The sequence below is a fragment of the Notamacropus eugenii genome, chromosome 4 (genome assembly GCF_028372415.1).
Source record: "Notamacropus eugenii isolate mMacEug1 chromosome 4, mMacEug1.pri_v2, whole genome shotgun sequence".
In the NCBI taxonomy this organism is placed as follows: Eukaryota; Metazoa; Chordata; class Mammalia; order Diprotodontia; family Macropodidae; genus Notamacropus; species Notamacropus eugenii.
Window position 1 is genome coordinate 96,716,817 of NC_092875.1, and position 24,066 is coordinate 96,740,882.

The 24,066-nt window shown below is 37.1% G+C and overlaps 1 protein-coding gene across 4 annotated transcripts in view; it reads left to right on the forward strand.

The window, feature by feature from the left end:
- Positions 1-24,066, forward strand: part of TRAPPC9 (trafficking protein particle complex subunit 9) — a 1,025,445-nt gene that overhangs the window by 739,267 nt on the left and 262,112 nt on the right. The window contains exon 22 of one of the 4 annotated variants that reach the window (XM_072602987.1): positions 1-24,066. This exon is cut by the window's right edge and continues 20,884 nt beyond it. The exons of the other annotated variants lie outside the window; for them this stretch is intronic. Coding sequence (XP_072459088.1) covers positions 1-41 — 41 coding nt within the window. The 3' untranslated portion in view covers positions 42-24,066. 4 annotated transcript variants of the gene reach the window in all.

A 24,066-nucleotide genomic window follows, 5' to 3' on the forward strand; every position in this document is an offset into this window, starting at 1 on the left:
GTGCCATTACAAGAGATTTGAATTTCTCATCTGCTCTGTAAAGTTACCGGGAGTTATGTGATGGAATAAAACTGCTTACACAGCATGCAGGCATTCAGGTTTTATATCAAGAGGGAAGGGGAAGAAAATCCTTTAAGTTTTACGAAAGAGCTGAGGCTAGAAGTCTGAAACCTCTGCGTGACAGATGCCAGGTTATCTACCTCAGATAAGCACAGAACTATTAAGACTTGGCTAAAAATAGTTTTCACAGTACCTTCCAACACACGGTCTGGGCTGAGACATGATATTAAAAGCCAGCAGGGCTGCCAAGAAACACTTCTTGTCCCTTCAAATTTAGACCAAGAGATGTGGGACAGACTTGGGAGATGCATAGAGGTGACTGTAGAGAGGACTCCAATGTCAGACAGAGGATTGGATAAAATAACCTCTAAGATTCCTCTCAGTTTAAAGTCTGACTTTTTGTTGGTCTGGTTTAAAAGAAGTGCAAACACAATGACACCTATTGGCACACAATACTGGCACCTAAAAAGCATTAATTAAATGGAATGGAATCGTAACTTTTTTTTCTAGAAGAAGCTAAAAATCTCTTACCCAAAGTTACTTGGTTGGGATTAGAACTTGTCCCTTCTTGGAGTGTAGGATGTTCTACCTTGCTGATTTAATGGCACCACACCAAAGGTTTACCAGAAGTTCTTGAGTTCTGATTCTGTTAGGAGCTTTACAGGAATTAGAGCCACAGAAAATAACTTGGCATATAATATAAACCCGAATATAAATGGGCTTATTACAAAGGAAAGAATAAACATCACATTTAGAGCAATAAGACTTGAGAGTGGGTCCTAGACTTACTACTGACTTGGTCCATAGGTTTGGGCAATTGCTTTCTCTCTGAGCCTCACTTTCTTTACCTTTAAACAAAGAGATTGGACGAGATGATCGCTATAGTACTCTGACTCTGAAATCCTATGATTCTCAATTTCATCTGATAGTGAAGACTGATGGACTTAGAAATGGAAGGGTCCATCAAATCTCAACTCCTTCATTTTACAGATGAGAAAACTAAGACCCCAAAAGATTGGGTGATTTGCCCAAGGTTCTCAGGTAGTAAACATCAGAGGCAGGTCACTCTTTCTATGGTACCGTGCTCAATCCTCTCCAAACTAGAAGGGCCAACTATAATATTCTGCCTTACTCTTTATTAAATCTAAGTTGGTGATTTAACTCAAAGTCACTGATTAATTATTCTATTATTATGTTATGTAAAGGTTAGAGTCTGTGACATGTTTAGTTTGTCTGCCACCTACTTTGATGGTTGAAATATTGAGAGGCTAAACTTCTTAGCTGTTTCCTTGCCAAAGCTTATGGCCAATTCTCAGTCCTCTTCCTTCTTGATCTCTTTTTAACCTCTGACACTACTGATCACCCTATTCTCCTTAATATTTCCTTCTCTCTAGATTACTGTGACCCTATTCTAACCTCATTCTTCTCCAACTATATCACCAATACTTCCTAATCTCCTTTTCTGTATCTTCATCCAGTTCATGTGTACTGAAAGTGGGTATCCTCTGAGGCTCTTCTGTCTTGGGCTTTCTTCTCTTCTGTGTGCATATGGTTTTGCTTGATTATTTTATCAGATCCCATGGATTCAATTATCTTCTTGCTAATTATCTTCAGATCTGTTTATCCAGCTCCAATTTCTCTCCTAATTTCCAGACTAGCATCTTCCCAGTTACCTAAACTCACAATGTAGGTGTCATCTTCAACTACTTCAACTCACTCTCTCACCCCTCCATATCCAGTCTTTTTCTAAGTCCTATCTATTTTACCTTTGTAAATCTCTTGCATAGGCCCCCTTCTCTCCTCTGACACTGCCACCACCATGGTGCAGGCCTTCATTACCTGAACTTAAAATTACACCTGAACTATTACAATAGCTTTTTGGTTGATCTTTTTGCCTTAAGTCTCTCCCTCCACTAGTCCATTCTCTACAAATTTCAAATTGATCTTCTTAAAGCACATCTTTCCCATATTCAGTAAATTCCAATAGTTCCCTATCACCTCCAAGATCAAACATGAAACTCTCTTTGGAAATAAAGCCCTTAATACCACTCTCTAGTCTCGTTACGCCTTATTCTCCCTCACATAGTCTCTGGTTCAGAAACACTGGCCTTTTATTCCTAGAAAAAGATGCTTCATTTCCAACTTGATGTATTTCCCTTGGCTGTCTCCTGTATGCTTGGAATTTTCTCCTCATCTTGTGCCTCTTGGCTTCATTCAAGTCCAAGTTAAAATCTCACCTTCTGCCTGAGGCTCTTCCCTATCCCCTTCAATGCGGATGGTTTTCTCCTGTTGACTATCTCCAGTTTATGCTCTATGTATCTTGTTTGTCCACAGTTGTTTAAATGTTATTTCCTCCATTAGACCGTGAGCTCCTTAAAAGAAAGAAGTGTCTTTTGCCTTTATTTGTATCCATTTTGTTGTACTTCAGTTTTTTCAGTCATGTCTGACTCTTGGTGACCCCATTTGGAGGTTTCTTGGCAAAGATACTGGAGTGGTTTGCCAGTTCCTCCTCCAGTTCATTCACAAATGAAGAAACTGAGGCAAACAGAGGTCAAGTGACTTGCCCATGGTCACACGACTAGCAAATGTCTGAGGCCAGATTTCAACTCAAGATGAGTCTTCCTTACTTCAGGTCTAGCACTTTATCTACTGTGCCACTTAGCTGCCCATATATTACTAACACTTGGCATAATGCCTGACATAGTAGGCACTTAAATGCTTTTGACAGACTGACTGGAAAGTCATTTTTTTTATATACAGCTACCAGCAAAAATTTTAGACTTGATATCACAATCTGATATTTTATATTGCTTTGTGATTTACTGAGTTATTTCTGGACATTATCTTGTTTAATCCTCATCAAAGACCTGTGAGGTAGTGCAGGTATTATTAACTCCAATTTACAGAGGACAAAAGGGAGGTTCAGGTGGGAGAAAGTGACTTGACCTGTTTATTAATCTAGTTAAACTCAGAGATGGTACTTAGGTCCAGGTCTCCTAACATCTACTGCAAGGCTCATTCCACTTCACCGTCTTCCCTCTCCACTATACAATTAGGTAGTATAGTAGACAGAAAGTTAGATTTGAAATCAGAAAGATCTGATTGTGTTTCCAAGCTCAATCACTTAATAACTGTGTGACTAAGTACTAGTCACTTAATCCCTCTATGGCTCAGTTGCTTTACCTGTAAAATTGAATTAGATGGCCTATAAGATCCTATCCAGCTCTAAGTAATGATCCTGTAACCTCGTCAGAGCTGATTCAAGACCCTTGTGTGTTTCTGGCAAAATCAAGTCACCACGAATTTATTAAGCACCTACCATGTGGTACTCAGGGGGACTAGATATTTTCTCTCATACTCATTCCTATCAAATTTATTCAAAATAGGAATTAATCATAAGATAAAAACCAATATCAGCTTTCTCAGTAGTTCTAGGATACCAATAACCCAAATAAGGTAACAACACAGTGAACTAACCACAAAGAAGGCAAATCCCTAACCCTTACCATCCACAGCCCCTCCCCCCTCACTACCCACCATGCTCCTAAAATTTAGCATGGCTGCACAAGCCAGACTACTTATTTGCAGAAGAAGTCAACTTTACACCATGTCACCCCTTCCCCATTCTCCCATTTCCACAGAGAATCAGAAGGCTATGATTGTTCTACATAACAGAGCTTGGTGGAATAGAGGGAAAGGGGCTAGGACACATGAAAATATGATTGTGTGAGACTCACTAAGTTGGAGGAAAAGATCCCAACATCAAGCTGACACCACATCGCTCTCCTTTGATGTCACTTGGGGCAGGACAGAGGTTGGTGAACTATTAGTTTTCCCACATAAGAGGAGGCTGAGATGCTTTGAGGTCTAGCCCTCAGGGAAATCACTCTCAAAGGGAAGGGAATCAGAAAATAAGTAAGAGGAGAAGATAAGGGGAAAAACATACCACACTGGGATTACCAAAGATCTCAGGGGAAAGAAAACTCCATTAAAGACTTTGAACATAAACAGATGAAGTAATGGGGAAGATATCAATAGCAGGAGGGAATATGGCCTACAGATTGGTTAAAATATTTTTCAGGCGCTTAGAAATAAATATCGAAAGACAAAAATGAATCAACACTGATGAGGTAGAGGACCTTATGGATTCCCAAGAGAGCGTGGAATTATAACTGGATGTTTCTGAATGTTTAAAAAGAGAAATAAGAGTTGTAAAAGTAGAAAGTGTGGCCTTCACAACAGAATAATTGATAGAATAGAAAATTTTAATTCATGGTGGCACATCTCACCAAAGAAATAAAAGAGAGAATAACTGATTGGAAATGTAAATACATGGAAGGACAATTCAAGAAGAAGAGAAAATAAAGGCAAAAGCACTAAAAGAAAGCATGATCTCCATACAATCAAAACATATTGATCTTGAAGAATGATCATGGAGGTAACTTAAGCAGGGTAGGACTTCCAGAACAAAAGTAAAAAATTTGAGCATCATAATGCCGGAAATAATACAAGAAAACTTCCTGTGATTTCTAAACATTGAATAGAGAGAGCCAATTGATCAAATCCACAGAGAAGTGGTAGGGTTGGGATGAGACCCATACTATCAATTCCAAGACATATCATAATTAAATTCAGCAATTCCACTGACAAAAACAATTCTGCAAGTGACCAGAAGAAAGACCTTCAAGTATAAAAGAGAAATTTAAATAAAACAAGACTACTCTGCACTGACCGGAAACCATAGACAATGAAGAAGGGAACGGAATGATGTTCTAGAAAGCAAAGGAGCTCCAGATGCAGCTTCCTATAATTTCAGCCTAATCATAAATGAAAAAAAAATAAAGACTTTTGATAAAGAAGCAATTGAAATATTCCTAGAAAGAAAGCTAGATCTGAAGAGATTATTGCTTCTCAAATATCCTCGGACAACAGAGAAACAAGAGTGGTAAACAAACACAGCAAGTAAGGACAGCAACAACAAAGTAAGAGCAGAGAGTCTGTTAAGAGATATTTTTCTAAATGTACATGAGAGAAATTGAGGGGATGCCTGTCAGTGGGAAAATGGCTGAACAAGTTGTGGCATACGGTGGTGATGGGGTACTACTATGATATAAGAAATAATGAGCTGGTCGATTGTAGGAAAACATGGAAAGATTTGCATGAAATAATGAGGAATAAACTGAGCAGAATCAAGAGAATGTTGTCCATGGTAACAGCAATATTGTTCTGAAAACAACTTTAAATGACTAGGTCTTTTGGAGTATTATAAACGCTCGCGTTAGCTACAAAGGACCAGCTGAGAAAGATGCTATTCATACCTAGAGAAAGAACTGATAAATAGAACTATGTATACTGCTGTTTACATATGTGTTCCCTTCTCTAGGGCAGGGTGGAGAGGAAGGGGGAGAAATAAAAAGTTCACAGCCAAGAACAAAAGAAAACTTAGAAGGAAACCCAGAAAAGCAGAGTAGCCTTGAAATGATGTGCAATATTTATTATATACTTTTTCCAAAAAAAGCAAATAGTGTGAAATGGAAATTCATGGTTTTGTATTGAATCCTCTTTTTATGTCATGCTGCGTACATAGCAATGGTTTTTTTTTTGTCTTTAAGTTCCAAATGAATAAAAATATTTTTTAAATGATTTAAAAAAATGTTCATGAGGAGATGGGAGTGCAAGCAGAAGTCAGCGAAGATGGAGAAACAGGTCTGAAACATGGATGAAACTTCACAAACTCAGCCTATAAATGAATCAATGTTTTGTTTTGTTTTAGTTTAGATGGAATACACCAAATTATAAAGTAGAAGTGCATATAAAACAAGAGAGGGGATAAAGGAGACCAAGGAGAATGTGATATAGTTTAATCAAGTAAAGGTGAATAGTGAAATGTGTATAACACCTCTAATCTCTCATGAAGAAGATTTCTACACAAATGGGTGGAAACGCCCAAAGTGAGGGCAAAGGTCAATAATGAATGGTATGTGTGTTCGTCCATCGTTGCTGAAGAAGACCATGCCATCAGAGAAATGATGACAGGACTTGCACCTGACTTTGTTTTGAGTGAGTGAGGGCTGTGTAGGTCACTAGCTTCACTTGTCCTCCAGAGCCATCTGAATCCAGTGACCAGATATTCATCAGGATGACTAGAGATGACCCAGGATGAGGCAATTGGGATTAAGTGACTTGCCCAAGGTCACACAACTAGTGAGTGTCAAGTGTCTGAGGTGAGATTTGAACTCAGGTCCTCCTGACTCCTGCACTGGTGCTCTATCCACTGCACCACCCAGCTGCCCAATGAATGGTACAGCAAGGGACAGAAGAACATTCTTACCATAACATCATCCATTATCCCTTTCTGGAGTTGGTATTTCTAAAAGGTAGACACAACAAAAAATGGGAGCCAGAGAGCACAATCCACAGGATAAGAACATAGAAAATATTTAGAAGGAGGAACCTATACCTTAGAACCTTTAATTCCATGAGGAATATAGAGATTAGAGAAGAACTTAATTGACATAAAAGATATGGATAAAAGAATAAAAGTATAGAATTGTCAGAAAGGGAAGACTTTGAGGAGAATGGAGGTGGGGGGAGATCAGCGTTCTTTAGAAAAGAGCACAGAAAATGAAATGTTAAAACCCAACAAACAAGTTGAAGGGAAGGAGAAGAAGGAGAATTTTACTTGAATGTATAACTGAAAAGGAAAAAGAACAGAATAATTATACAATTGTATAAAATCAGGAAAGAAAAAGAAACTAATAAGCAAAACACCAAAATTAGGGGAAAGGGTGACAAATGAGGTCAACAGAAAGGAGGAATTTTCTTAAGGATGAAGGAAAAAGAGCCAGTGGAAATAGAATAGCCTTAAAAGATTAAGCTAAAATAACTGAGAAAATATAAAACTGTGTTTACAGAAGAAGGGAAAATCCTAATTTGGAAAAAAAAAAACAGTATTAGAGAAAAATGGAGGAAAATATAAACCAAAATCTCATAATTTTGAGTGGATTATGCAGTCCAATAAAATGAAATAGTGCAGATTCAATAAGAAAATGAAATCCCACAATCCATTGGTTACCAGAAAGACATTTTTAAAACAGTGATATACATAGAATAAAAATAAAGGGATTGAAAATTACCATACATCTAGTGAATACAAAAAAGGAGGAAGCATAAAGATAGGTAAAGAGGAGATAAAACTGTCTTCATTTGCTGAAACTAATTGAGACAATAGCTTCACAAAATTTCAGTTTACAAAATAAATGCTCAAAAATCAATTGCATTTCTATGTAATAATAACAATAACAAAATCTAATGGAGAATAATAGAAAAAGAAATCCCATTCCAAATATCTCTAACATTCATAAAATATCTGAAGGACAATTTACCAAGATGCACAAAAGACTAGATTAAATTACAAAATATTCCTTAAAGAAATTTTTAAGAAGCAATTTAAATAACTAGAGGAGTATTCTAGAATCATGGATGGTCCATACCAATATAATAAAAATGACCATATCAAAGTATAATTATACTGTCATTTTTAATATCATATCATTCAGTGTTTAATATGATTGTACATGTATATAGCCTTTATCAGATTACACTCCATCTTGGGGAGGGGAAAGGTAAAGGAGGGAGAGAAAATTTAAAATGCATAAAAGCAAATACTGAAAACTAAAAATAATTATATTTTTAAAAATATACCATTCAAATTGTCAAAGGAATCTTTTATAGAACTTGATAAAATAATAATAAAATTCATTTGGAAAAACAGAAAATTCTGCAGTACTAAGAGAAATGATGAAATGAGGAACAGACAAAAAGAGAATAGCACTTCCAGACTTCTGACTGTATTATAACGAAACAGTTATCAAAACCATCTAGTATTGGTTAAAAAACAGAGGTAGATCAATGGAACAGAATAGCAAAAATAGACTCAGAAAAAATGGAACTCAATAACTCAGTGTTTGGTAAAGTGGAAAATGTAAATTATTTAGGTAAGAACTCCCTATTTGATAAAAGCTGCCAGAAAAACTCAAAAGGAGTCTGGCCCAGATTAGACATAGACCAATACCTTATACCAATATCCATGCCCTAACAGATAAATAGTCAAAGGATATGAGTAAACAATTCTCAGAAGAACTGCAAACTATTAGCCACATGAAAGTGCTCCAGATCACCAGAAGTAAGAGAAAGGCAAATCAAAATAACCCTGACATTTCATCTTGCATCCTGCAAGTTGGTAAAAATTATCAAAGATAGAAATAGTTGGAGGAGTTGTGAGAAGTTAGACACACTGGGGCATTTTGGTGGAATTGTGAATCAGCACACTTATTTTGGAAAGCACTTTGAAATTATGTAAACGAAATAACTAAAATGACCTTACCCTTAGCAAAGAATTGGAAAAAAAAATAGATGTACATCAATTGGATTATAGGAACACAATGGAATATTACTGTGCTGTAAGAAATGATGAATGATATTAATATAGAGGTATGTGTAGACTAAGTCAACTGATACAAAATACGTTAGACCCGAGAAAACGATATATACAGCGACTAGAGCAATGTACGTAGAACAACCACACTCGTACAAATCAAAAGTTAATGTTGCAAAATTATAGAGACACATTGCATATATTTTCAGATTTTTTTAATATATTGGTCAGTTTTGCTGATTTTTTTCCTTTTTTTGGTCTTTAAAAATAGTATTTCTCACATAAAATTCTGGGGGAAATTGGGGATACTGGGAAGTTATAGTGAAGTAATAAAAGTAAAATATATCAACAGAAACTTTTTAAAAAAAGAAAAAAATGCAGTCAGGAGTTGTAGCGTCTTGTGTGAGGAACAGTGAGGAGACCATTGCTACCAGATACAGGGAAGGAAGTAAAGTGTAAGAAGATTGGCAGCATAGGGGAGAAAACACCCTTAAAACCATTAACACATGCCATTTGAATTTCCCCCCCATACATACCGAAGTGCCAGGGAGAGTATAATTTTCTTGCATTAAAGAAGTTCATTTATAAAAAGTCACATTAAGAAAAATGCCTAATCATCCCTCTCTCCTCTCCATCCCCTTTCCTACACTTAGTCTCAATTACTGAGTTCAAAGATTTTGCTAAATGCTATTTTTGTCACTTTGGGCAAGTCACTTCACCTCGTTTAGACTCAATTATCGTTCATATGAGGGCACTGGATTAGATTACCCCTGGGGCCCCTTCTATGAATCTGAGTCTGAATTCTACCTTTAACAGGTTGTGAGCAGTCCAGAACCTCCCTTCCTACCCCTCCCCACTCTCTCATTTACATCTACACTAATTCCATCCCTTTGGTTTCCCCATCCCTGTTTTTCTTGCCTTTCTGTTGTCCCCTGTTATCCATTTTCTGATGTTACAGTCTGTTTTTCGTAGTAGACCTATATCCAAAGAAATCACTTTGCAGTTTTCTTGTATTTTATTTATATATTTCCTCCAATGGAAGTTAAGCTCTTTGAAGGCAAGGATTGTTTAATTTTGGTTTTGTTTTTAATCTCCAGAGCCTAGAACAATCTCTGAAAAAAGGTAGGTATTAATAAATGTTGATTGATTGTTTGGTTGAAAAGTGTAAGGTTTTGCCATTATTTCTAGTACGTACTTCAGAGCATTCAGTGTGAAGTCTGAATATTATTTTCTAAGGAAGGTGATCACTAATTTTGGGCTTTCTTTGGGTAGTATCTGAAGTTTTCAATATTCAGGAACTTTGTATTGTTGGAGTCCCAGAAATAGCTTTTAATCTCTAAATTCATTTTTATTTATAAAGTTCTGCAACTTTTAAGTTCTAGCAGGCAGCTAGGTGGTGCAGTACGTAGGACTGGGTCTAGAGTTAGGAAGACCTACATTCAGATCCAGCCTTGGACACTGACTAGCTCTGTTTACCTCAGTTTCCTCAACTGTAAAATGGAGATAAGGACCTCTCAGGATTATTAAGAAGATCAAATGAGCACATAGTAGGTTCTGTATAAATGGTTCTTCTCTTCCCTCCCCCTTCCTTTTTGTGATCTTGAAATATCTGAAGGTCTCCCAGAGAAATAGGAATTAGACTTCCTCTTAAGTTGTGTGACCATAGGGAATGGAACTGGGGCCCGTGGGAAGGATTCAGGCAGATTTTGACACAGTAGAAGGAAACACATGGTAACAGTGTCATAGTAGAAGAGATATAGCTGAAGAGTAGTGTAGGGCAGCTAGGTTGCTCAGTGGGTAAAATGCCAGGCCTGGAATCAGGAAGACTCATCTTCCTGAATTCAAATGTGGCCTCAGACAACACTTACTAGCTGTGTGACCTGGGTAAATCACTTCACCCTGTTTGTCTCGGTTTCCTCATCTATAAAATGAACTAGAGAAGGAAATGTCAAACCACCCCAGTATCTTTGCCAAGGAAATCCCAAATGAGGTCACGAGGAGTCAGACTTGACTAAAAAATGAGTCAACAACAACATGAAATAGTGTGCCTCAGGCACACTATCCTATCACCAGAAGCTTCCAAGTGAAGGCTGTGTAGCTAATGTTAGGACGTTATACAGGAGTTCATTCAGCATGCTAGAATTGTGAATTAGATAATCTCTGAGCACCCTTCCCATGCTGAGCTTTTTAGTATTAGTATTAGTATTAGTATTCTAAAGCCCTATTTAAATGACTTTAAAAATATTATTCTAAGACTATGATCCTGTAATTCTTATGTTCTGAGAGTCTGTGATTCTAAGAATCTAATAAGCTTGTCATATGAATGAAGGTCTCTAATACAGTTCCCTCTAACATTTTCCTCAGTCTTTATAACATAAGATTGCCTCAATTAACCTCTGTTCCTTTCCTTCTGTGGATGTTCTTTTAATCTCTTCACAGCTCTTTTATCCTTTCCTTTCAAAGTGGTCCTTATTTCCTCTAAGTCTCTTATTCTCTTCTAGTTGAATGTTCATTTAACAGGTCCCGGTATGCTAGCTGGCTATTTTCCCCAAGGTTTATAATATTAGTGACCTTTGTTCAACTCTCTCTTAATCTATTTCTTTTTTTAAAATTTTATTTACCTTGCTTTAGTACCTTATTTTAGAGCTGTTCTTTTACTGATTTTGTTAGCATCAGAGATCATTTGGACCATTAAAGGTCACAAGACAGAGTCTCAGAACTGAAACCCAAGATGAGACCTAAGGAAAGGATCCAGTCCTCTCACTCTCTCTAACTGGGCATTCAAGGCCTTTTCCAATTTACCTTTTTAGCCTTATGTTCCACTACTACCCTTGCTTCTTAATAGGCAGCCTGAAATATTCATGCTTTGCACATGTCCCACACCTTCCTTCCCTCAAACTTTTTATCTACTCTGTCCTACATCTGTAATTCTCACCTTGCCTTCCCCATCTGCTGAACTCCTGTCCATTTATACCCATCCTTCCAGACCCAACTTCAATGTTACCTTCTCCAACAAGCTCTCCCTGATTCTTTAGCCAGTAGTATTTTCTCTCTCCCCTTAATTCACTGAACCTTGTGTACCATACACATATTTAAACTATTCTAATTTTCATTAAAGTTACTTCTGTACCAATTTTGTCTGTTACTGATAAACTGTATATTGGTTGAAAATAGGAACCGTGCTTCAATTACCTCTTTATCCTAACCACGTCTAGGGAAACTATCTAACTTCTAGACTCAATGCCACTTCTTAGCCAACCATATGATGTGGACTAAGTTATTGAGTTTTCTAAACCTCCATTTCTTCATCTTGAAAATAAGAATAATAACTTGTGATGGCAAAAAAGGCCATTATTAAAATCAAATGATAGATCATCCAATTATATGTAATTTTATTATGTATCATTCAGATTCTAATTGCAGATCTGCCATGAACTACATGTGACTTAGGTCACACAAATGCCTTTAACATCCCCTCTAGGATGTTTTTCAGTTGTAAAGTGATGGAATTAGACCAGATTGTTTCTAAAGTCCCTTCAAGAGCCACTGTACTGGGTTCTGGATTAGATTCAATGCATTTCTAAATTCATTTGACCACCAAATATGTTAGGGCTTTAAATATATTGAAGAAATGCATAAACATTAGTATGGGGAGACTTGTATGTGAAGGAGCCCCTAGAATAATGGGAATCATAAATATTTTATCTATTATTCCATATTCCAAGGTGTCTTTCAGTTGTCACATTTCATTTCTCTGATTCCATATTCTTTTTCTGCTCTTTAACATTCTGCAATTCTATGAACATAACGCAATGGCATTGACACATGATTCTTTTCTGAGAATATAGAGCTTCTTTTAATGAGAAAATAGAACGGAAGGTAAAAGAATTGTGCTGAGCTCTAAAAAGACAGGTCTGATTAGAAAAGAGAAAACCAAAAGAAATATAGCAAAAGAGAAAAGGAGGGTCTAGGACAGTCATTGGTAAATGGAAAGATTATTTTTAGTAAACTTACTGGACTAGGAGTAAAAAGATCTGGTTTCTAGTTTCAGCTCTATCCTTAATGACCCAAGGAAACTTGGTAGTTCATTTTAGTTCTCTGGGTCCTAGATTATGAGCTTTTGCTAGATGACACCTCAGTTCTCCCGTTTCAGCTGTAATACTCTATGTTCTTACATTCTCTCTTCTAACGTCCTTTCTGGCTCTAACATCATGTGTTCTAAAATTGTATGTCCTCATGTCCTTTCAAGTAAAATTCTATATGTGGTCATTCCTTTCACTAACATTCAGTCCTTTAAGGTTCCTCCCAGCTGTACCATCCTAAGAATCTAAGATCTGGTAAATGCTCCATTAGGGTGTTTTTTGAAAAAATATTGAGACTATCTCCTGAGTTGTCCATTCTTGTGGTGGGTAAAAACAAAAGACATTTCTTCTCTTTTTCAAAGTTATGACATTAATCCAAGATCCCAGCAATACTATTACCTCTGGTGTATAGTATAGTACAAAGAGAAGTGCCAGAGTGCAGATATTTCACTATTTTCATATGATCCAGCCATTCTAAAAGTATTTGGTGTTTGGCACCTAAAGGTACCTGACTATTTTATAGTGTGGTGAGCATTTAAGTGTGGTGAGCAACATCAGCCAGTTCATTTTTTAATTGATGACATCTGCTTTGAACTCAGAAGACTTGTCTTTTTTCACAAAATGGAGACAGGAAAGGGTCTGCCCAGTGAAGTGTGGGGAATGAAAGCCTACTTATCCAGGGAGATATCTAATTTCTCAAAATAACAGAATCTCAGACACTTAAAACTGTATGACCCTAGGCAAACCACTTAAAAATGTCTGCCTCAGTTTCCCCAACTGTGAATGGCATGTTACATATTATTTTATGCATAAATAAATAGAATACAAGATATTTTAATAAGTGCATGCAGTTACCTGGATCCTTCCACTTAGTAGTGGTTTCGCTTTTCCTCAAATCTACTTGTGCTGAGGTTGTTGTTCAGTTGATTCAGTCATGTGCAATTCTTTGTGACTCCTTAGACCATAGCCTGCCAATGGGATTTTCTTGGCAAAGATACTAGAGTGGTTTGCTGTTTCCTTCTCCTATGGATCAGGCAAACAGAGATTAAGCGATTTTCTCAGGGTCACACAGCTAGTAAATATCTGAGGTCACTTTTGAACTCAGGTCTTCTTGACTCCAGGCCCAGTGCTCTATCCACTACACCCACCTAGCTGATTCTGTGTTGACATAGGGGCATAGTAATACCTCCCACTTCACAAAGTTGTGAGAATCCCATGAGATATTCAATGCACATCCCTTCGCAAACTTTAAAGCATTCAGCCAGATGATGTTGTGCACAATATGCCCCACTGTAAGAGAATGTAAGCTCCTTGTGGCCAAGCCTTGTTTTTATATCCCCAGTACCTTCCACATAATATGCATTATTAATGAATGCTTGTTCATTGAATGCTTGACTTCCTGAAAGAACTGACAGCTGAGTTGTGCTTTAAAGTATAGACGGCAGAGGCCACACCCTGAATGCCGCCTTCCCCTCCCCCCACCAATTAGGCATTCGCTTTGAGAGAATGTGCCCTTCCTCCCTAACCCCTTTGCATTGCCTGACTTTCTTTCAAAGAATGACATGCTTTGAAGTTGGAGTCTCAACACAGAGCATCAGGTTTTGGTAGCAGTTGCTGCTCCTGTAGGTTGTAGTTAAGAAGGCTGCTAATGAAGCCTTCTTAGGCTCATCAGCCTTGACGAGAGTGTATTTATAGGAAGACCATTAGGGCATGCAGCTGTTCTGTGCTACATTCCATCATGAACCTCCCAGTTTCTGTCGGCAGCAAATGATATTTTTAGCTGCAACGTTCAAACTGAGGCAGAAAAGGTTACAGAGTCAGCTGGGGATAAGTATAGTATTGTACTGTTTTGTCTGCCCTCCTGTCTTCCACCCCCAACCTCAGTATCACTGCCTTTCTGCAGGAATGGTAAAACAAAATCTTCAAACTGGAAGGGACCTCCAAGGTAATCCCTATCTGAAATAGGAATTACTTTTACAGAATCCACAGTAAGTTATAATTTAATCTCTGCTTACAAACCACTAATAATAGAGAACTCTTTACCTCCCAAAATATCTTTTTCTGCTGTTTGGACTGCTCTGATTTTTAGAAGTTCTTCCTTCTACTGAGTCAAAATTTGCTTCTGTGTCACATCCTCTCACTAGTTTTCATTCTGCCCTCTAAGGCCAAGCAGAGTAAGTCATATCCCTCTTCCCTGTGACAGCTCTTTAAATATTTTAAGACAACAATAGTATCCTTCCTTACCTTATATTTTTTTCCAGAATAAGCATCAATTCAATTCAGTTCAATAACAAATGCAACAAAAGCTGATTACCTACTGTGTGAAAGCTATCTAGTTTCTTCAACTTGTCCTCGTATAGTTTTTATTTCCCTGGCCATCCTATTCCCCTTGCTCTAGAAGTACTCAAGCTTGTCAATATTGCTTCAATCACAATAGAGGAGATATGGAAATTCTGTTGCCATACACCTAATTTCTCAACATTATAAGCCTCTTTTTAGTGACCTGCCACAAGTCATTAGGGGTTCCTTAACTGTCAGAGTTGGAAGGGAACCCTGAAGTCATCTAGTCTAACCCCAAGCCTCAGAGCATTCCTAGTGTGACAGTTAAGTTTAGCGATAGCAAGACATAATAGGAAAGGTATTGCTCTGGCAATAAGAGGAACTGCCTTTTTACCAAGTTGGTTGGTTTTATTTTTTTGAGAATTGAATACAAGATAAATGTGAAATGCCTTTGAAAACAATTCAAAGTATTATGAAGAAATGAGTAATCAGAGAGGATTTATGACTTGCCCCAAATCACAGGGACAGTAAATAAATACAATTCAGGATTTGAGGCCAAGTCTAGTGCTCTTTATATTATACTCTTCTGCCCCTGGGAAGTATTATACAAATGTAATAATTAGGCCCAATTTCCAGAACTCAACACTGAGGTTCAAAGAAGTAAAATAGTTTATTCAAGTTCACAAACACAGTAGGGGAAAGAACTAGGTCCTGGACAGGGAGACAAGAATTGTACAAAAAGAGTATTATTAATAATAATATTATTGATGACAATTATTCCCAAAAGACTGTGACTTCAAGGTTGCCCTCAGAGTAGAGGTGACCACAGGAATCACAAAAGTATGCTTTTTTTTTTTTTCATATTATATTTTAGATTTAAATACTAAAACTCAAATATGTAATAAGAAAAGGAAATATTATAACTTAAATATTAAAACTTAAATATAAAATAAGAAAAGAAAAAGATGTCATGTGCACAGCAGAACATAAGAGAGGATTCAAAATATATAGCAATAAATAAATAAAATATATACCAAGAAATTTCCATTCAAGAAAGCCTATATGATAAATGCTATGTGTTGTGTTGAGAGATGTCCATCTTGTCTGCTTCCTTGTAAGTTTTCATTTGTTCTTTGCTGTTTACTCTTTACTTTCTTCTTTTTTCCTCCCTCCTCTTCACACCCACCCTACAAAAGACAATAATTAAGTTATGGATATATTTACATATAGATATTGCTATCTACATACACATACACATATATACACATACATGCATGCATATATAAACATGTGTTTTTCCTAACAAAGTCTACTCCTAATCTTTGTTTTTATATTTGTGCATATCTCTTATTTTCTAGCCTTCCTGACTCTTCTACTTTACTAAAAGTGTACTTCTTAATCCCCATTTTGTGCTTTGTGCCCATGAGTGGTTTCAGTCCCTTACTAAAGGAAGTACATGTACCCTTCCATGGCCAAAAACTGCCTTTTTTCCTTTGGGTTTACTGGCTGCATTTCTTGCTCAAAGACCAAGCCTTAAACCCAATTCACTCTGGAGCTCAAAAGATTGGACAACAGGTCCCTGCCCACCTAGCACAGAGTGAATATAAATACTAAATAATAACTGTTTCTCTTTTGCCCAGGAATCCTGGGAGTCTTCGCCTCCCAGTTTGATTTCTTTTTTAAAAGGGCAATTCCTTCAGTAACTGCTTAAAGAGATCTATTCATTGAATGGGTGTATCTCACTCAAAGTGAGAATCTGGTAAGACTTTAGCCTGAAGAGAGCAGGGTCTCCCCTTGTATCCTGGGCCATCTCCAGCTGTCCTGATGAATATCAGGCCACTGGACCCAGATGGCTCAAAAGAAGAAAGTGAGTTAGTTGACCTTGCACAGCCCTCCCTCACTCAAATCAAAGTCAGCTGCAAGTCATGTCATCATTTCGATGTCATGGTCCTCTTAGAGAATGAAGGACAAACACAACAACAACATGACTTAATGTGCTTCTTTCTTTTACTTCACCACTCCCCTACACCATGAACAAGGTATTACTTGGTCCAAGAATATCATATCAACTGACCCAGGAAGAGTGGCCCACTCAGTAGTCTTTAAAAGAAGTAACTCTGCCCTTTGAAACTGCCTGTTTCCATATGTGAGGCTGCTGTCTTGGGACTTTGTGTGAAGGTAGAGAATGAGCTGTTATCTCACTTTCCCTCTGCAGTTATAGCAGTTGCTGAAACATAGCTTTGGGTACATAGTCTGCCAGGGCAAGTCTGAGCCTTGACCTTGGGCCCCTGACTGCCTTGTGTGTCTGCATGTGTATATATCTGTACATGTGCATGTGTGTTTTATTCCCTGGGCACAGATGACCAAACAGCCATCAGAGACTGACATTTCCAGAGTTTCTCCCTTGATGGCTTGGAAGTACTTGGATTCCTCAGGCAGAACTGACTAGAAACAGGAGATTTGTACAACTATACGTTTTGTAAAGAAGATGGCCACCACCAGGTGTTCCTTGGCTTGTCACAAGACATGGACTATGAGGGAGTCAAAGGAACAGAGCTGAGGGAAAGATGAAATGAATGTTTAGCAGTCCCATCAAATGTTGCCTGTTCTGATATTTTAAATATCAGCCTATAGAGGGGCACATATATACGTAGGTATAACAAAAGTTGTAAAAACCTTATGAAGTTTTAGTTCTTTCTCAATGCTTGTCTATATATTGTTTATATTTTAATCATTTTCTTTTGTGTGGAGGAAATAGAAAGCCATCCTGAATCTGACCTACATTTTATATCCAGTACCTTTCTGATCCCTTTTGAGGAGAACCTAGACAAGAATAAAACCTCCTAAGCTCTAAGCGATTTGCGGCTAGCAAAGAGATCTTTATTCTTATATAAAGAGCCAAAGTAAAGATGTAAAAACCCAAAGATGATAAGAAAGAGCCTCACCCTTTTCTTTAGAGGTCAGGCTCCCTCAGGACTGAATCTGGCCCATGTAAGCCCAAAGCTGGGGCCCCTTTGTGAGAGAGAGAGCTCCAGATCCCTGGTAGGTTCTGTTGTTATTTCATTTAAAATTCATTTAAAAATATTTCATTGAAAAACATGCTGAAACTGCAGTCCTCACAAAATCAAAATGGTATTTTGATAGGGACCCTGACTTTGGAGTCAGTGTATTGGGGCCTGATTATGCGTGTTTTCCTACTAGCTGTGAAACTTTGGGCAAATCACTTCTCTTTTCTGGACTTCAGTCTCCTTCTGTGCAAAATTAATGGTTGGAATAGATTACTATAATTTCTTCCAGGTCTAAATCTTATGAACTGTGGAAGAAAACAAGTCAAACTTGAAAAAAAAAAATTGTGGTATCGGTCTACCATTTTTTAAATTCTACAAAAGTACAATATGTTAGCATGTTTACAGTAGAAGTTAAAAAAATTTTAGTATTTAAGATTATTTTAGTTGAAGGTAATTATGAATACTCTTCCATTAAGACCAATTTGTATAATTTATCATTGGTATTATTTCTGTATTTCATTCTTCTCATCTTTTTATAGGGTTTAAATTAGAAATTGTTCTGAGAACAACTCACTATCCTGATATTGTTTTATATTTATTTTTCTGTAAAGTGTTTTGCAGACAAATAAAATGACTCCTTTTTTGGTAACTGAGATAAAATGTTAAGAATAAGAATATCAAGTTGTAAACCCTGCATTCTGTAGGTTCCCATAATCACCTTTGGAAGAGCTCTAGTAGCAGACATGATGGTAGGGGTGACATACTGTGTCTTGTTCCCTTTTGATTTCATTTTCTTTCACAAAGTCTCTATATTTTTCATTTTTCTTTGAATAGAGTGTGAATATAATGAATGTTTGGTATGGTGTCATCTGTTAAAATATTCTTGAATTTTTATTGATCAATGTTAGATCTGAGTAGTTGTGGGCAATAGTTTTGTCTGTGATAAAACTGCTTCCAACATAATTATTTACTGAACTCTCAATAATTTGGAATTGAACTTGTTATATGGGAATTTGTCATTTATTAGTTTATAAAGGAGAGTTATCTTCTGGTGCATAACTGTAGCCACCTAATCATACCTTTCAGATTTTCTAGTAGATATTAAGTTTTTGCTACCTGTAGAAATGAACTCATTTTCCATCATATGATTACATTATGTGCTTTGGTCACTAACACCAATCTGTTTAAAGATAACCTCATTCCTTTAAATAAATTAGAATTACTGGGTCATTTGACACTTCTTTATCAACACAATGTTAGGTTGAATTCATGCCTTGTCTCTCATGGAGAATAATTTAATTCCACTCTTGGGTCTTGTATCAGTAAGCACCCCAACATACACAGGGGTCCTGCTTCCACAGGTTCTTAGATCTGCATTCATAAAAGGAGAGCAACTTTCAAGGTGTTAACAATCACTTTAATCAAGCACAGATATCAGAGAAAATCAAAATCAAAATTTCAGAGAAAATATGGAGAAATCAAAAGTCAACAGATGTTTCCAAAATGTCTGACCATTACATACATACACCAGAGATACTTGGGACCCTCCTACAAAACAACTTCCCTCATCAAGCTTCCCACAATGGGCAGACCCATCAATGGGTAGGAAAGATCATCCTTAATCACATTATTCAATCAGAGGCACTTTTAGTAAAACAAAAACAGCAAAAGATCCTATTTTACTGGCCATTACAGGTCTTAACCATTTCATAGGTTTTATCCAGAGATAAATTACTCTTGGTTACATTTGAAAAAACTAATGAGTTTGGAGAGAGGTCAGTTTGTTCCAAAGCCATTTCTGCAAAATTTTCGCCTGTTTGCTGTGTGTTCCAAAAATAATTATCTTCCTCCTTTCTGATGAGGAAATGTTCATCTTTTGGGGCACCTTTTTGATCCATTATTTATCATTTTATGCTGCCAAAAGTATATATTAAGAATAATATTGAATATTTGCCGATTGCTCTGTGACTTTTCCCCCATATAGCTTTGATATACATAACTACAGCTTTCTTCTTGAAAACTTTATGCTGGATGTAACTTGGCTAGAGAAGAATTATCTACTCTTTTAATCTGGTCTCAAGATTCTACTCCTTTAGTTTCTGTTCCGTCCTTTACATAAATCCAGAATTTTGTAATTATTGATTCCAAATGACATTTCAATGCTACTGTAGAAAATTCCATGAGAGGAGGAACCTCAGTGTTCTACCTGTTGTTCCTTATTCTACCTTTGGGTTAAGGAGCACAAATTAGATTCCTTTTCCACATATTCTTGGAATAAGTCCATAGTCATAGGTCTGAGTACAACTTTCACAGTATCTAAGCTATTTGACTTTCAGAACCATTACATTCCTCTAGGCTTCCTTATTCTTATTTGTAAAATAGAGACCTTAATTTTTATGACTATTTCATAGTGTTGTTTTGAAAAACAAATGTAATTATATATGAGAAGTTTTATAAACTATAAAACATCAATCAGTAAACATTTATTAAGCACCTACTGTGTTCCAGGTATTGTGCTAAGTGCTGGGAATACAAATATGAAAAAAACAAACAGTCCTTGCCCTCTAGGAGCTTACAATCTAATGGAGGAAGACATTCCATAAAAAGAAGCAGAGAGGTATAGAGTAGGCACCAGTACAAATGACGGAGAAATTCAGAGGAAATGAAGACATGTTGGCCTGGACCCTCTTCTCAAATAGAGCTTTTGGAGTTGGTTTTCTTTCCCTTCAGAGGGACAGTGGATACTAATGATACATGAGTACTAATATTTATTGGATCTTGCAGAATGATGAGGTTTCACTGCAAATGAGATTCCTAGGACCATGATGGAAAAGTCAAAAAGAGTACAGCTGGGTAGGAAATATGTCAATTTTAAATCTTGTTATTTCTAGCAGCAAGAGTTTTATTCTTATTTATGGAACACCTACTGTGTATAAGAGCCAACTTGTAACACCTGAATTTAGATTGCGCTATTTAGTCTCCAGTTTAGGAAATATTTCCCAGACATGTAACAAATATTAGCAGTTCTTCTTGGGGTAGTTTCTTATTTTGTAAATGGAATTTGGCAGAAGAGGTCATTTTAATTCTAAGTGCTAACAAGCCAGCTTCAGGGTAGTACTAGCAAAAATAATACGCTGATGCAAAACGATCAGAGCACTGTCTCCAAGGTCCCAAATGCACAATGAAAATCTGTGGCCTTAAATGTAGCACAGGGATAAAATGTCAAAGATAGCAGCTGCTGTTCCATTGAAAGAGACAATGGAACTGATTTTTAACCTTCCAGACAAACTCCTTGAAAATTTTTGACCATGATAAATTGAAATTTTTCTCAGAATGTTCGATTAAACAGTTGCCTTGAGGCTGAAAAAAATCTGCAAAAACATGGATCTATTTCTGGATGCTGAAGGATATCTTTCAAGAGTAAAGTTTAGGGGAACTTCATTGTGAGAGAGAGAGAGAGAGAGAGAGAGAGTGTGTGTGTGTGTGTGTGTGTGTGTGTGTGTGTGTGTGTGCATGCGGATAAGAATTCCTTATATTTATATAGCACTATTCAGTTAAGCAAAGGCAGTGTTACTTAGTGAGTATAGAGATGGTCTTGGAACCAGGGAGAACAGCTGTCAGCTAGCTGACTAGCTACACACCAGCTCTGTAACTCTGGGAAAGCCCCTTACCTTCTTCCTGTCACCTTAGGCAGCTGTCTAAATTGAAGAAAATGACTTAAACTTGGTGAAATCTCCCTGTCTCTATCACCTATTCAGTTAAAGAGCATATTAACATGTAGTATTTCATTGAATCATCAAACTAACCTTGTAAGGGAAAAAAGTCTCCTTGACTTTTCACTCTCCCTATATATTCAGTAAGTTAATCAATCTTTCTATTTCTAAATCCACAAAATAGCTCATATTTCTCACTATTCCCATAGCCACCAATTTAGTTCAGGCCCTCCTTATCTATGTTACAATAACCTTTTAATCGGTCTCTCTACTTCAAGCATCTCTTTATTCTGATCCATTGTCCATACACCTACCAACATGATTTTCCTAAAGTGTGGGTCTAACCATTTCATCCCCCTACACAGTAAACTAAACTATGGCTCCCTATGACTTACAGCTTTAAGTGTAACCTTTTCTGAATGGTATTTATATTTTTTCATAATCTAGCCCCTCCCTCCCTTTCTAATCATTTTACTCTGTGATCCAGTCATACTGACCTACTTCCTGTTTCACATATATAAAGCTTCATCTCCTGTCTCCAGACTTTGGCATTGATTGTTCCCTCCTTGCTTCTACCTCTTTGAATCTCTCAGTCCCTTTAAGAATGAACTCAAGTGTTACCTTGAAGTTATCATGCCTTTTAGAAGCATCATTTGGAGGAACTGGGGATTTAAGATTTAAGAATGACATAGAACCTGTCAAGTACTTGAAGGATTGTTGTGCGAAAAGGATTTGACTGGTTTTTCCTGGACAAAAATGAGAAGTAGGAGAAACAGGTCCAAGTTGCAAGTAGATAGATTTCTATTCAAACTAAGGGGAAAAACATCTTCTTAACGGTTATCCATATGTGCAGTAGTTTGGGTCAAATTTCCCTTCACAGGTGTCTTCGAGCAGGGGCTGAATGATCACTTCTTGGGTGTATTGTAAAAGACATTAGTATTTAGGCATGGACTTCATGATTGTTTAGATTTTAGAAATCTGAAAGATAGAATGTAGCATTCTAAGAACCTCTCAGAAATGAGTTTTCTGCTAGAAACAGGGGACATTAATTCCTCTTGGATTTAGTAGTGGCTGGGAAGGCTCATTTAATTGCAAATGTCTTACTTTCCTAGATGGACTTAGCTCCTACTTTCATATATTGTGTAACCATTGAGAAGGCTTGAACTTGATGGATATGCCAAGAGACAGTTGCACTAGCAGCCCACCTCAGCTCATATTTTGCCTTTTTTCAGCCCACACAATGGTAGGGTATCACTTTATTATCAGTTAACCAGCAAGGGAACAGAATATTCCAGGTGAAATGGGATGGATTGTCAAGGTGACAATTTACTCAAACTACTAGCTCAGTGGTCCCAATCATGTTTATCTGACAATAAGCAGAAGATTCCCTCCAACGGATTCACTCAGGTTTCTGATTCCATCTATACTGTCAAGTGTTAGGCAAGATAGAAACTTTCTAGAATAAAAATATACAGTAGGGGATGAAAATGCAATGTTAACTCAGGGTTTTTTGAAAATTTATAATTAAACATATGACTGTTCTGGCCCTGGATCTGGAATCTCTTCCCTCAGTCTGACCAAATATTTATCAATCACCAAGCTTTTATTAAGTACCTATATAATGCTGAGCATTGGAGATTCATAAAATATAATGAATGAAACAATCCTACTCACAAAGAGATTACATTCTAACAGGAGCTTACAGTGAGTCAGTTTTCTGTAACCACATGATTTATTAAGAATATTAAAATTGCAATGGATGAACACCATTCCTCATACCTAGTCATATCCTCAAACCCACACCCAGCATTCCTTCTTGAGATATGGGAGTATCAGAACAGTTCTGAAGGATTTTCCCAACCACTTGCCATGGGAAAGATCAAGTGATGGGATTTTATATGTGAGACCCATACGAGGATCACCTCTGCAAGCAAGATAGAAATAAGGAAGGACAAGAAGGTGGCTTAATTGCCTCACTTTCTCACTGGCAGGCAAGAGTCATGGAAGTATCAACTTCTTCTTGCACTCTGATGTGGAACATTCTGGTACCTTACTTCAGGGCTGGCATAAGAGGTATTTTTGTCACTAGCTGAGAGTTCCTCAGGCACAGTAACCAAAACAGTAGTCATTTAGCCACATGGCACACCTAGATGTCTTTTGTCTCTTTCTCTCCCAGCTCATTATGGTTCACTAGTCTCAATTCCTAGCATCAGTTGTCGCTAACCCACATGATAGTCAGATGCCCCAATTTCAGAAGAGATAAGAAAAATGTGGCATGGGTACTTGTAACACATTTTTATAGTGCTTCAGTCAAATATTTGTTTGTCCTTCGGAAGCCTATCCACCAAAAGGCACCATTGTGTATTGGGAAAAGCCCTGGACTTCACTTTAGATCCCAACTCTGATACTTACCACCTCTGCTACCTTGAAGTAAGCTTCAGCTCATTTATCTCTCAAAAAAGCATCATAATACACTGTCTACTTCA